We start from the raw sequence: 15108 nt of genomic DNA, 5'->3' as shown, positions 1-15108 counted from the left end.
TGAACTTGCCTCTCCCTCTCTGAGCTGATGGCATTTATCTCCATTCTTTTCACAACAGCAGCAATGACCACAGTTGGTGCTGTGGTTGATGCCTGCTCAGAACTATTTGTTGTACCGGCAATCAAAAATATGATGTCTTTTGACGCTACGACAGCAAAGACACCTGTGCAGAATGTGTGAAAAACAACAGATTTGCTGCAATTTTGGATATCTGGCAATGCTTTGTTGAGAACTGTGTTTTGAGTTACAACCCAGGGCAAAGACTTTCCAAGTCTGTGGTCATAAAGTTGGAGCCGTTTCTGGACAAAGGTGAACCGTAAAAAAAACAGAAAGCTTCTTCACAGTGCTTTTGCTGACTAATAGATTGCTGCACTGCAACACAACTCTGCTTGGCACCATAAGTAAAATGGGACCTCCAGCTAAAGTCACTTCAGTACGTGAGCAACTTTCCACGCTAGTGTTTAGATGTGGCAGTGCTATGCTGACAGTGTGTGCGCCTAAAAAGATGAAGTCTGTCTGCATTTTCAGTACTGTCAGTTCCATCATGGCTGTCACGTTTTCCCAGCGTCCATTTGATGTGTCCTTTGAACACATCCTCAGAAATTAACGTGATGTGTGCGCGAGTTGCAGTACCAGCAAAAAGTCAAGGTGTGCAGTGCGATAAAAGTCGGAATGTGACGTTAGAGTCTCTGTTTACTATCTACATGTGACAGAAAGCCGCTTTGAGGATCCTACTGGATCGATGTGCATGCTTCGATGTTTGATGAATGGTTTGATGTGGTGAAGCAAAATGCTGACATATAAATGGTTTCATGGTGCTTTTCTATTGAAGCATCACATATTCCCCATAAAGGTCTCACATACTATCTTCTGTGCCATCTTTTTTTTTTTTTTTTTGCACCTTCATAAAGCATCAGAGTGTAAGGCGGCGTATTTGAGCCACAGAGGGAAAAAAAATGAAGGACATGGTGAAAAGGTGTATTTTAATCTTGAAATGTCCACTTTATTCTTGTAGTTTATCATTAAAGTAGACCTTCGTAACCGTCATCTTAAAACCGACTCATTTGACAATCGCTATGTGCTTCTGGGGTTTCCTCCTGACCTGACAGCAGCAATTGCCACACAGAACACGTTACATTTATGATACTGTATTCTAGCACATTTAGAATCCTTAGATTTATACTTGATATCACTATCATGATGAAATGCAATAAAGTATGTATGTTTAATTTTACAGACAAGTCGTTAACTTCATTTATATAATGAATAGTGACAATAATTACACATGTTGTGGCAGCACGGTCTGCCTCACAGGGAGTCACACCCCTTGTGTTCCCTGCCTAGAGTTTGCATGTTTTCCTGGTGGGTTTCCACAGTGTGATCCGGTTTCCTTCCAAAGACATGAAGGCTTGGGGATTTGGTGATGCTAAAATGACACAAGTGTATGTGTGTGCTTGTGTTCACCTTGCAATGAGCTGATGCTCTCTCCAAGGATTGTTTGTCTCATGCCCAATGCTTGTCGGAATGGGTACATCCCTGGATTCATGGATTTAATCATTAAACATTCTTTTCAGAGATATTGTGACAAGGTGCCCTCGGAATTTAATGGGTATTTTAGGCAACTCACAACACAGTGAAGCTGAACCTATTCTCACTGTGATGATATCTCACCCTGCCACCTGGTGGAATCTTCCAGATTTATGTAAAGTACATGCACAAGTATGAACCTGGCCTAACACAGAGTACAGGTAAAATAAAACAAACAAAAAAAAAATGTTCAAATGATACTGCGTTTTCAAACAGTGATGTTTTCATGTATGAATGTGTGTGTGCATGCGTGAGAGAGATGGACACAGATTTGATCTCATTCATTTGGGTACTGAAATATAAAATAAAAACACTTGTACAGGTATAATAACAAAAGTTTTTATTCAAGAATAGAACCAAATTAACAAAAAATTCAAGTGACAACACGATACCAAGAAGACATGATTCACCAGTGTTTGTGTGTCTGCTTATATCCCTTCAGTGATATCTTTTACAGGTAGCAAAACTTTACAAACTTTACAATCAAAGTCTTTTTCTTTTTTGGTGCATACACTGTCAGCATGGCGCTACCAGATCCAAACACTAGCATGGCGAATTTCTTGTATACTACAGTGACTTTTGCTGCAGATGCAAGTCCCATTTTACTTATGGTGCCAAGCAGAGTTATGTTGTGGTGCAGCAGTCTATTAGCCAGCAAAAGCACTGTGAAGAAGCTGCCTTTGTCCAGGCTCTATAAGCTTTATGACCACAGAATTGGAAAGTCTTTGTCCTTGGTTGTAACTCAAAACACAACTCTCAACAAAGCATTACCAGATGTCCAAAATTGCAGCAAATCAGTCATTTTTCACATGTTTTGCACAGGTGTCTGTTGTCAAAGTGCAAATGCTGCATGATAGTCTTATAGCGGTCACGGAACACTGTATCTTTGATTGCCAGTATAACAAATAGTATTGAGCAGACATCAACCACAACACCAACTGTGGTCATCGCTGCTCTTGTGAAAAGAATGGAGGTAAATGCCATCAATTCAGAGTGGGAGAGGCAAGTTTGTTGTACCATGTGAACGTCACTAACAGACATAGCAGACTGCTTGCTGCTTGGGCTGATCAACATAATGTATTTGCAAAATAAAAGACACTGATGAGGAGAGATGCAAAGGAATTTAAGGTGGTCCAGGATTACAAGTTTTTTCGTAGGCTTCAGGGATTCTAGTGTTAATACATACTAAATATCTGCTTTTGACATCATAAATCTTTTCAATTCAAGTTTACTTTTTTGAAAATAAAACAATTTGTTCCAAAACTCTGGTCGTAACCCGAAGTAATTTCCCCCATAGGACTGTATGTAAATACAATTAATCCTTTCCAGACCATACAAACTGTATGCAAATATATATATTTTTTTAAAGATTTGTAAGCACAAATATAGTTAAGTACACCATAGAATGCACAGCGTAATAGTAAACTAAATGTAAAAACATTGAATAAAACTGAGAAAACCTTGAACAACAGAGAAAACTAACACTGCGCTACAAACTGCTTGCTAAAAACACTTTTTTAATGAGTTTTAAGCACAGGGAAAAAAACGAATATTTGAAAAATCCGTAATTTAATAAACCACCAAGAAAAGTAAGAAGTGGAGGTTAAAATCCAATAGAAAAAAGTCTTCATTAAATACAGTGAGGTTAAAACAATGCTCAAATCCGTCTCTTTAAAAACAAGCCCGGTGCATTCTTTAACTGCCTTCTCGGCCTTATGCGGCCAGCCCTCTCTCTCTCTCTCCTGTGGGTGCCTCTCACGTGTGTGTGTGTGTCTCTCTCTCTCGCGGGCATGTGTGTGTGTCTCTGATTCCCTTACTCGCTCGCTCTCTCTCGCTGCACAGGGAATGCACAGGGAGAGACAGAACACATGCGGAAATCATCGGTACACACAAACTGAAAGGGAAACTGGCTTGTTCGTATACCGAGTGTGTGGTCGTGAACAGATGCAAATGTTTGGCGAACTTTTAGTCGTAATCCGATTTGTACGTATTCAGAGACGTTCGTGAACCGAGGCTCCACTGTATTCATTCTTGCTGAGAATATTATATTGGCAGAAAGAGAATGATTGAGGACAATATTCTTGTATGAGTAAAAGTAATTAGTAACTTATTTTTTTAAATCATGACTGAAACAACTGCAAGGCACATTTTTTCACATTTACCTATTCTTTTCTTTATCACACTTCATGAAACACTACGTTTGATTATAGACACTAACATTTTTTCAGTGACTATTGCCTAGTTGCCTGCAGAACAGAGACAACATTTACATCTGGGAACAACACTTGAAAATGTCAATAACTGTGCCAGGAAGGGATTTCTCAAAGTACAAATAAATTCAAGTTAGAGTTGCAGGAGAAAGGCAATGATTCACAATTGCATAACAGTATTCAATGGAATTGCTTGTGGGGGTACTAGGGAGTCTTTGGTGAAAAAAAAATAACTAAAAAGAGAGTCAATCTCTTTTTCTGAGTGGAATTTTAGAGCGATAACAACAGGAGAATTTACAGTGCAGCTATTTAGGAAAAATCAGGGTAGGGCACATTAATCACATGCACAATAATTAAATGATAATAATAATAATATAAAAAGACAACACCTATTTGTATGTGAAAGGATGTCCTCTTTGAATAAAAGTGACTTGTTTGTGGTTCAGACTAAACTCTAACTAAGAAATCTAATATATTATAAAAGTCACATTTTTCTAATTGCACAAGAACATTATTTTCTCATAGGTACCGTAATACTTCCTGAACATGATTGTAATCAGGATAGTTTTTGGGAAAAAGCAAAACACTGTCAATATACACTAATACATAAATTCCCAAATGGTCTCAAAAATGTCATTAAAATAAGTCTGGAAGACTGCTGGAGCGTTACCATATTTTTTATTTTTTATACACACACACAGCATTATTAAAAAAGATGGCTAGAGGGAAGTCTTCCGTGTGTCTCCTAACCTGATTCTTATTAAATTATATACACTCCTAAGACTCAAATTAGTAAAATAATGGACCATGTTACTTGATTTGAGTATGGATGAAATGCAAGGGCATAGATGTTTTTAATGCAATCTTAATGAGGTCATAATAATTAATACATGGTCTCAATGACCCACAGTATCTTTTTTCCCCTATGAAAAAAAAATCCCATCCCCAGTGCAGGTACTGGATGGTCTTATGGGCCGGTTTTCAAAATTTTCTTTTATACAGTCATCCATAGCCTTAGGCACAGGTCTTGATAGGGAAAAACATTTTCTTTAAGTAGGAATACCGGAGGCAATACACCTATAGCCCAATTGTAAGGTTGATGTGGGGGTAACTCTGACAATTAGAGACATCAGAATAAAGAATTATTGTGGCAAAGTTCCAGTGGTGAAACTTGATAGTAGGGGATGATTGCAATAATTTAGTAAATTCAGTTTAGAAGTCTACCATCCAGGCAGTATTTCTCATTGCTCTGGTAGTCACATTAATTGAGGATGAATGATGATACAAACACAAACTTCAAAAGTAGTTTTGAAATTTAAGGTTGATTTTTCTGATTTAAGTCACTTATCCTGAAGTTGCCTTATAGGTGTAGAATATTCTACAAGCTCACTTCCTATAGGGCCTTCATTCACAAGTAAAATTCAGGGTGTTTTGCAATATTTGTAGCAATCCAGAACTAACAAAATGTTCTGCTTCACGTCCAATTAAGGCTAACAGGCTTAGTGATGTTTTTTAGTTGGACTTGAGCTATAATGCTTAAAATAAACCTCCAAAATAACTTTCTGCCATCATAGATTTACTTAGTGTTGTAGAAGTACATAATATATATCTGCAATATGTATTAAAATGTCTGCTTCAATTTAAATGTTTAATGTCTGAATGTTCTCGATTGTAACAAAAAATCTGACGTTTTACCACCTGATAGAGGTCCATAGAGGGCTAGATCACTATTAAAGGATCAAAGATCAAAAATAGCATCATATTCATAAATCACTAATATTGAAATAATCTTAAAGGGTACCCTGACATGCTTATGCTTGAAATATGGGATTTTCAGTCTTACAGGAGCAGCTCTTAGAGGACTATGTCCACTGGCAAAGAATCAAATATCAAAAATATATTTATAATCAGCAAACTTGAAATAGCATAAAACAACACTCCACATGCCTATATTATCGATCCCCATTTTTTTTAAGTTTTGTGAAAAGGAGCAACATTGACCCTTGTAATTCCTTTAGGCGGTGAAACCTAATGGCATGTACCACTTCAGATCCCTTCTGTTGAAGACACCTATTGATTTAGTCTTTATCATAAACTAGTAATTTCCTACACGTCTTTGTCTAAAAATGGTCTAAAACGTGCTTTGTTCAGATCTTGAGGTTGTGAACACCAAAAAGCTCAACATGTTGCATATTAGATATTAAGATGTATGTGTGTGGTTTTCTCGTAATGGTGAATAAGGAAGAAACAATAAAAAAAAAAAAAAGAAAAAATCAGAAGTGATTTCAAAGTGTTCCTTAAGTTATGAATCTACTAACTTTTTCAACAAGATACTTAATAATGCCAGAGTGAACAACCAACTAATTGTTCCTACAAGGTCTAAGATTTAAAGCTGCTTACTCACTCTTACCGTTTTAATCATCTCAGGGTTGCTCAATCTTGTTCCAAGTTTTTTGCTCAATGAGTAAATATGAGAATAGAGGGACTGGGAAATTACTCAACCAAAAATAGTAAGCAAACCTAGAGTGTAACAAACATGCATTGTCAAGATACCAAACAGAAAACATATACAAGTATATAAGCCCAGACAAAGTACAAAAAATTGGAGGGTAAAAAAGTTGCATAAAAAGTCTAAACCATTGTAAATGATACACTGCACCAAAAACACAATAACCAGAGGTAGTTTGTTTGGAACAGCCAAAAACCTGGATCCACTGGAAACAGCAAAGCCATATTTTTAGGCAGAATGCAATGACATGTGCCATGAGACATAAACTGTGTGTCATTTGACTGGCAATGGGCATAGTAACTTAACAATATGACTATGATTATGAAAAAGGAAAACAAAATGGCCATATCTATAAAACAAAATGTTGAGGACATGTCACAAATTTACTGTTAAAAATTGATAATAAGCCAAATAAATTCATAACACTGCACAAAATATGCAAAATTGAAGACTAGTGGTAAAAAGGCACCATAAACTATGACACACAGCTGTAGATGTGGTGTGGTTATGTTGAGTCTGGCAACTAATGTATCTGCTGTAGTAGTTACCAATATGGTTTAGTTAAATTTGTGCTCTTGCCATATGCTATGCTTTGTCTTGTTGCTGATCATTAGCTCTCTCTATTTTGAAAAGATCTACTAATATAAACAGAACACTTTCTAACCATGAGTACTCTGCAACACAAACAAAGACAAAATATATCACAAACCCTTTTATCCTTTTTCATTACAGTCCTTCCTAAAACACAACAGTAAAACTGTCAAATTCTTGATCAATAATATATAATATAATATGTATAATTTTTTTTAAGAATACACATTCTTGGACAACTTACTATCTTGATGGTAGATTCTGGTGAAATATGCTATTGAAAATGCCCTGCCCAATGGGGGTTTCTCTATAAAATCCAGTCCACAATTTTATCCCGTTTGTGCACTGTAAATATTTAGGGTTCAACTGAAAACACAAGCATCGCAACATCTTGATGGCTGGCAAAATGTACTGTATTAAAGGCAGCATTAATGGTAACATTTTAAAATAAACATTATATTTTCAGAATAACTTTTCATTCAGTATTGTGGTCTATGCAGTGTATATTCTGTTTAATTTAGTTAATATATATACAATAAGATACTGTATGCAGTCAGCAACTGGATGCTATATATCCTTATCCACGGTACTGATGGTATCAAAGTCAAAAGGCACATTAACTGTTTCAAGTACTGACTTCAGAAATCTACAACTTCTGCATTCCTTGGGCAACATGCCTGCCATCTGCTGTGCTCAGAGAGCACTTTGTCATCTCCTCATGACTTACTTTTACACAGTTTTTCTTTGTTTTGCAAACTGAGTTTAAATTATAACACTCTTGTAATCTTGTTTTTGTTTTGTCTGGGGGTATAATTATTGAAGATGCTGTCTTTATATATAGTACAGATGCACAGGTGTCCTGTTATGAATAGATTGTTTGCTTCTTTAAAACTTTTTCCTAGAATGGGTTTTGGCTAGATCTGTATTTTCAGGTGGATGTTTAGTGATGCTTGGAATCTGGCAGGGAAAAGTTGTACCCTGTTTTTGTGTACAGTTTTTATCAGTCCATCTGAAGCAAGCAAATTTCTAACTCTGCATTCAGCTGTATCAGGGGTCAATACCTTATGGAATGAGATATACCTCAAATGTCAATTACCCAAGCAGTTTTCTAACTTAGTACTACAGATAGAATAAAGTTATAGTCTTTAAATCCAAGTGCCCACTATGGCACTGACTTACACAATGACTCCCTAGGCGCACTGACCGAGTGTGTGCCGTAACCCATAATTTCTTAATTCTGGTGCTAACTTATCTTAGGTGGTGCTAACTCTGTCTTAGGTGAAACTGCTACAAGTATATTTACAGAGATACAAAATCTCTGAAAACAAAAACTCATTTCTTTTTTTAAATACAGTGGAACCTCGGGTCATGAACACATACAAATCGGGTTAAAACCAAAAAGTTCTCCAAACTTTTGCATCTGTTCATAACCACACACTTGGGTGACGAACAAGCCAGTTTCCCTTCCGGTTTGTACGTGCCGATGATTTCTGCATGTGTTCAGTCTCCCTGTGGATTCGCTGTGAACTCTTTGTGCTCTATTTTGTTTTCCTTATGGTTCATATGTGCCAATGACTTCCGCACATGTTCAGTCTCTCCTTGTACTGTAAATTGTTCTCGGTGCATCACACAGAGGAACTCTCCCTCAAAACTGTAACCTCCCCTGAACCCAGCTTCCTTCTGTTGTATAGCGGGTCCACAGCTCCCATAAAAAAGGCCAGTTTTAATAAATAATCATTGCACTCGTGGCTTACAGAGTGGGCGTGGTGGTGTGTCTTGAAATCAGCCCTTTGAATGATTTAATTAATTTTTTTATGTAAAAATGTGTGAACTGTACAATTTTTGTTGATGATACATTGAGAACTATACTAAACAGTACTATGCATTTTATTTTACAGCAATATTTTCATAATGATGTATCAATAGTTGGGCATAGTCATTTTAATGAAATATGATTAACATACATGTAACTTTAGGGCAGAGTGGTGGCTCTGAGGCTAAGGATCTGTGCTGGTATCCCAAAGGTTGCCGGTTTGAATCCACGTCACTGCCAAAAGAGATACTACTCTGCTGGGCCCTTGAGCAAGGCCCTTAACTTTCAATTGCTCCAGGGTTGCTGTACAATGGCTGACCCTACGCTCTGACCCCAAGGGGTATGCGAAAACTAACAAATTCCTAATACGAGAAATTGTATAAGGCAAAATAAAAGAACAAAAAAAAAAAAATTATATGTGTAAAGTTACACAAATAAATATGTCACCAGGGAAGCATTCAAGTGTAGTGAATATTTTCGTAGAGCATTTGACTTAAATAAATGTAGTAAAGCTGAATACTAGTTTAAAATTTAATGAGTAAATGACATAAATGTCTGTATTAAAATTAGGGCAGATTGATATCATTGAGCATCAATACATTTGGCTGATATTGGGCCTCAAAAAATGTTTCGGTATCTGTAGAACATCCACAGAGATTATGTTGAATTTCCTCAAAACAAAGAACATTTTATTTAGTTATCTTCCTAGTATAGATAGTCCAGTCTATTTGACTGATATGCATGATAAAAGCAACAGACTTAATGTTATTTATGTATTTGCTAAACAATTATAAGTGCTTTAAAATGCCAAGGTCAGCCTGCATTTATCATCTCTGGAACTGACATTAAAGGCTAACATTTTACATAAAAGGTATAAAATCATTCATTTAGTAACTAATACAATTTAAGTTCTGAATTATCCTGTTAACATGCCACATTCCATGGTTTTCTAGTTTAACCCTTAAGCTCACAGTCTGCTAAAATGGCCCCTGCACACAAAGAAATTTAGGTTTCAAATGACTGTATATTTATCATTGTATACAACAGCAATTGGTAAAATATTTACACTGGGTAAGTTGTAAGTTTGCATGTAAGTTTTGGAATATGCCCTGTTTATGCATCTGTTTTTTACTATTAAAGCAACATGGAGGAAGAGCAGAGGTTTGGATTTTTACAACATATAGACTTGCTTCTATAAGTCACATCAATTGCTTAATGGGACAATTTCTTTGTCAATAAATGTACGGGAGTCTTTGCTCGTCATAGATACAACAACCATTATTTCAAAATCAAAGTGACAGGCACATCTTTGTCCAATAAGGAAAATGAAATCCTCAGTCTATCAGCTTTCAAAAAAATAGATACATGTTACACTGGAGCAAATCAATCCCTTTATGCAAAAAACATTAGCCTTTCTGAGCAGCCTTGCTGCCAGTGAATTTAGTTACTGCTTGAACCCTTACATGCTATGAGAAAAGTTGGAAAGCTGGTATGTGACTTATCTACCTGCACCTGACGTTTAGTTAGAAAACTTAGTAAATAAGTGTGATTTTCTTTCTTGGTGAGAAGAAAATTGAAAGAAAAAAAAAAGAATTTGGTTATTTTATGCCTTTGGGTAGCAAAGCAGTGCAGTAGTTAGTGATGCTATTTCAAGAATACAGAATTTGGATTTCAAAGCCGACACCAGTAATGGGCTGGGTGTAAATATTCTTGTATGTCTTCTTACATTTCACTTCGATTGCTCTAGTGATCTTCCCACATCTGCCAAGACATTCAGGTTATGGTAAATCGAGATTCCAATTGAGCTTGAGTGCAGGTGTGTGTGTTTTGGGGGAATCCTGCAATTGACTGTAACTCTACCCAGGGCTATTTTCTGCCTTTTGCTCAGGGCTGCTGTCAGTGGCGGTTTTTGATATGGGTGACATGGGCCGATCCCCAGGGCGGCATCGTGGTGGGGCAGCATCATGGACATCATCAAAAAATGTTTTGTTTTTTTGCGCGTGCCCATGCTACCCCGACATCATGCCAGCGCATTTTTGGGATTGCATCGGCAATAATCCATTTTCTATTGCACATTTGCGGAGATTAAGGGTGCCCTCCATTTGCAAGGTGCACCTGCTGCTTGCCGCCCTGTGAGGAGAGGGGCGGAGCGGTGGGGGGGTTCTCTAGCTGGCTGGAGCGGCATCTAATAACCAGCTCGCAAAATAAAACAAAATAAAAAACAAGCAAGCAAACACAAATGCTACAGATATTATGATATAGACTTATAATTTGCACCGATGTGTTTTCTAAATTCTATCACACCCATATATGCGGGAAGTGAGCGAGAGGGCCCCCGGTGCGCCTGCTTGCTGCTGCTGTGCTGAAGTCTCATACACAACCTGTCGAAAGGGGAGGGGTGCGGGGTGCTTCTAAATAAAGCACATTTCATTCTTAATATTGTCAATCCAAGCTCATTATGTCACAATTAATTTTTCCTGGGTTGTGCGAAATCGCAAAAAAAAAAAACCCTACACAAACCGAATCTGCGCACAAAGGTGCAGGTCTATTAGTTTACGTTGTGGTGATTCTGGGGTTGGGGATGAGTGTTGATACTGTAGTGCAACATTAACACCGATGAAAGATGGACAAGAAAAGGTCAAAGCCATCAGATGCTCAGTTTAGAAAAATGATAAAAGAAGAGGAGGAGAAACGAGCAAAAGATATAGGTAAGCAGATGTGTCATTGGATAACGGCAGATATTATGCAAGACATGTATCCTGAAACAAGATAACATTAATTAGTAGGGATAGGGAAAACTTCTGTTTACGTTTGTTAGCCACTTCGCAATGACAGTAAACAGTAGACAGACAGTAGACACTGATGTGGCTTATTGAATCTTTTGGACCGTGTTCAGCAACATAATATTAATTAGCCATTAATTGGACGGAAGCGTATTAGGGCCACAGTGGGGAAAAAAAAAAAATACGGAGACAGTGAAGAAAAAAAAATGATGAGAATAAAGTCGACATGTTGACTTTATTCTCGACATTTCCACTTTAATCTAGACGCTTATGATGAGAATAAAGTCGTCATGTTGACTTTATTCTCGTAGTTTGTCATTAAAGTAGAACATTGTAAACTAAACATCTTAAAATGAATATGTAATTTAGTAGATCTTCCCAAACCCCGTCATAAATTATGTAGCGCATAAATGCTTTGTGTTAAGCGTTCCCGGGCCATATTAATCACTATGTGCTTCTTAAACTGATTTCCTCTGCACTAAGAGGAGGCGCAAGCTGCGATCACCACACAGAATACATTCATTTCATTATATTCCTGCCGCAGCCTGCTATGATTCTTAGTTGGATTAAGCTTGTCAATGTGTATTTTATTTATGTTTACCTTCTCTTCATTCTAATTAAGTTATTCTATATTGGAATTATGATTCCAATTGAATTCAAGAGATGATTTTGCATTTTCTTTCTATCTTAGCAATTGCGTGGTTATATTTTTTTATGAATAACAATTGTTTTTCTGCTATATAAATAAAAATAGTACTATTTGAAAACTGCTTTTACAATTTTTAATTTTAACAACTTACATATTTCACCTGCTAATGATGTAGGCAGTTTTAAAAACAAAAAAAAAAATAAGTTGTCACTTCTGTTTTTCCAGTAGTTTTTACATATTCAGCAGATATCAGAAAATCTTTCTACATGCTCTGTTCCCTCCACTACAACCTAACACTGGTAAACTAAAAATATATTGAGACTTTGAATTGTCTAACAGTATGTGTAAACAAAGGGTATCTCCTCCTTTCAGAAAGTAGAAGACTGAGAAGTAAGGAATCGGTTAAGCAACTACATTGATATGGGTCAATAAAGTGCATGCCAATTTTCAGTATTTCTAAACTGTTTTTCTAAAGACCACTGCAGTTTTTGGAATGGGTGTCATTTATTACTGTTATTTAATCTGTTTAAATAATAAATAAAAACATTCTGTGTAAAAACATCATGCATTTAGTATTTTTCTTTTCATTCTTGTTTTTTGAGGGAAAACTAATACATAAATACATTGATTATACTGGTGCAATAAGCACTGGCAATTAGCCATTATTGCTGCCCACATATCAATGCTGTTGTCGCTTTAAAAAGTCCATATCTTTGAACTAATTAAAATCCACAGAAAATCTTTAGAATTCTAAGTTTTGTATTAAAACCAGGATTCCTCCCTGGGTGGTGTTTAAACTTTTCTCTTTTTTTATTCATTGTTGATATATGTTAGTTACTTTTTTTATTATTTGCTGTATTACCAATTAATGTGTTATGTCCTTTATGTTTTGTGGGTGGTTCCCCAAACTGTGGGGCCACCTACCTATCATTACAAGGAACTTCCCATAATATTGTGACTATTAACTACTTTTTCTGGATTCTGTATTGGGATTTTGTTTGCTTGGATTGCTTTAGACTTCAGGCAACCCCTTTTTGCCTTTTTCTGCTCCAATGAGCTTGCTTTTTGTTCAAAGCATTCTTGTGACAAATATTTTTATTTATAAATTCTATGTTCCTTACTGTATTACTAGTTGGTGTTTTTGGTGGTGTTTTCCCCTGTAGTGGGCATTTTTGGAATTATGTTGGACTCTCAAGTACATAACACTAAAGAGCAGATCTGGGGGAAGGAAAAAAGCTATATAAAAAAAAAGCTAAGCAATTAAATGTGCTTCTAAAAAAAGAGGAACACAAAAAGAATAATATTCTTAAAGCCGCTTAATCTGATTCAGAATTTTGGGGGTGGAGCCCATCCAGAAATTATACTACTTTTTGCTTTGCATCCTCCCTCACTATATGGGGAGCAGCAAATGCTTTAGATTCGTCAAATATTTCGATCTCCGGTCGTTGATGAATCTCAACTTTTAGGGTCCCCTGATACCAAAAACATCAATATCTCAATTTTGGGTATGTGTCTGTGTGTCATGGTTTCTTGAGGATGGTCTGGAGCTAAAACTGCTCAACAGAAAATTCCAAACACGAAACTTAAGCCTGTTATAAGATGATGATGTGCCAATTAGATTTTGAGCCAAATCATGAAAAAGAAAGAGGCACTCTAGTAAAACCCACAAATACTGATATTCTGCAATTAATTATGAATTCTTCTTGTCAATTGCTATTGTAATGACCTACTTTATTACCAGAAAGATCACCATCAGAGCTGTAAATTATTACTAAAATCTTATAGAATAGTTCAGGTAACGAGGTTCCTAGGGCTCAAAGACTAATGATGCTCACGTTTGAATTTTTTTATTTATTTATTTTTTTCAAAATGACAGAATATAAACAAATAACAATAATGCAGATGCACAGCACAATACAAAGGAGCACGGGGCTCAAGCACTACTGTCAGACTTTTGGAAAGTGCCACTTGATGACAAAACATCTGGAAAAACAAGTGTCATTGGCCAACTGCTGGATATTAAAACACATCTTGCTAGAAATGCTAACACATGTATAAAAGAAAATAAAGCAATTGGTCACAATCCTATAAAACATGATACAATGGAATATAATAAAAAGAAAATCTGTTTTACTAATTCTCTGTGGCACTTTGTCATATGACAAATATTTATTTATTATAATAGCTACTTAATGAAGTCCCTGCACAGTAAATGGGGAAAAAATTACATTGTCACAGTTAAGTCAAGTGAGAACCCGTTGAATTTGATTAAGCATGACAAATAACCAATCAAAAGCAAAAAAGCACAAACTTTATTCCAGAAGGTTTGATGTGGTGAGATGGTTAACAAATACATAGCTTACAACTAACCTTGAAAGAGATATTCTTCTGTGTTCATGTCGGGATTGTCTGTTATGATGTCAAATGGTGATCTTCCAGCCATCATCTCAAACATCAAAACACCCAGGGCCCACCAGTCAACACTGAAATCTGTAAAGTAGTAGTGATTAATAAGGGAATAAAGGTAAACATTAAACAAAATGTGGTAAATAATAATTCAAAAGCCCAGTTAAATGAATAAAAAAGATGGTTTAATTACAATATGTAATAAAAATATTCAGAATAAAACAGAGAATAGAAACAATCGTATTTTCGTGTTTCTAAGTCCTCTGGAGACACTGTATGAAGGAATTTTACTTTGTGTTTGTATATCTACTACTAATTTACATACGTTTGGAATTATCTTATTTCCATGGAAGAGAATTGGCAATGAATAATGAAACAATTAACAACTCTATACATGTGACAATACAACTAACATATTACACAATAACAAAAATTATGTTTATCAAAAATGTCTTTTAAATAAAAAACTAATATTTGCTTAAATTCAATACTATATGACCATGATTTTTTAAAACCATGTGAAGAAAATCTTAAAATGTCACGTTTCTATCTCATTATAA

General features: G+C 36.0%; 1 protein-coding gene across 8 annotated transcripts in view; it reads right to left on the bottom strand.

Moving 5' to 3' along the window:
• Positions 1-15108, bottom strand: part of LOC120531052 (protein kinase C zeta type) — a 677641-nt gene that overhangs the window by 180734 nt on the left and 481799 nt on the right. For all 8 annotated transcript variants that reach the window (XM_039756040.1, XM_039756039.1, XM_039756044.1 and 5 more), the window contains one exon: positions 14513-14632. In XM_039756040.1, the coding sequence (XP_039611974.1) occupies positions 14513-14632 (120 nt within the window). The remainder of the gene's footprint in view (positions 1-14512; positions 14633-15108) is intronic.

This window comes from Polypterus senegalus, chromosome 6, assembly GCF_016835505.1.
Source record: "Polypterus senegalus isolate Bchr_013 chromosome 6, ASM1683550v1, whole genome shotgun sequence".
NCBI lineage: Eukaryota > Metazoa > Chordata > Cladistia > Polypteriformes > Polypteridae > Polypterus > Polypterus senegalus.
Note: the sequence above shows the minus strand (reverse complement) of the source record. Positions and strands in the feature narration are given on the sequence as shown.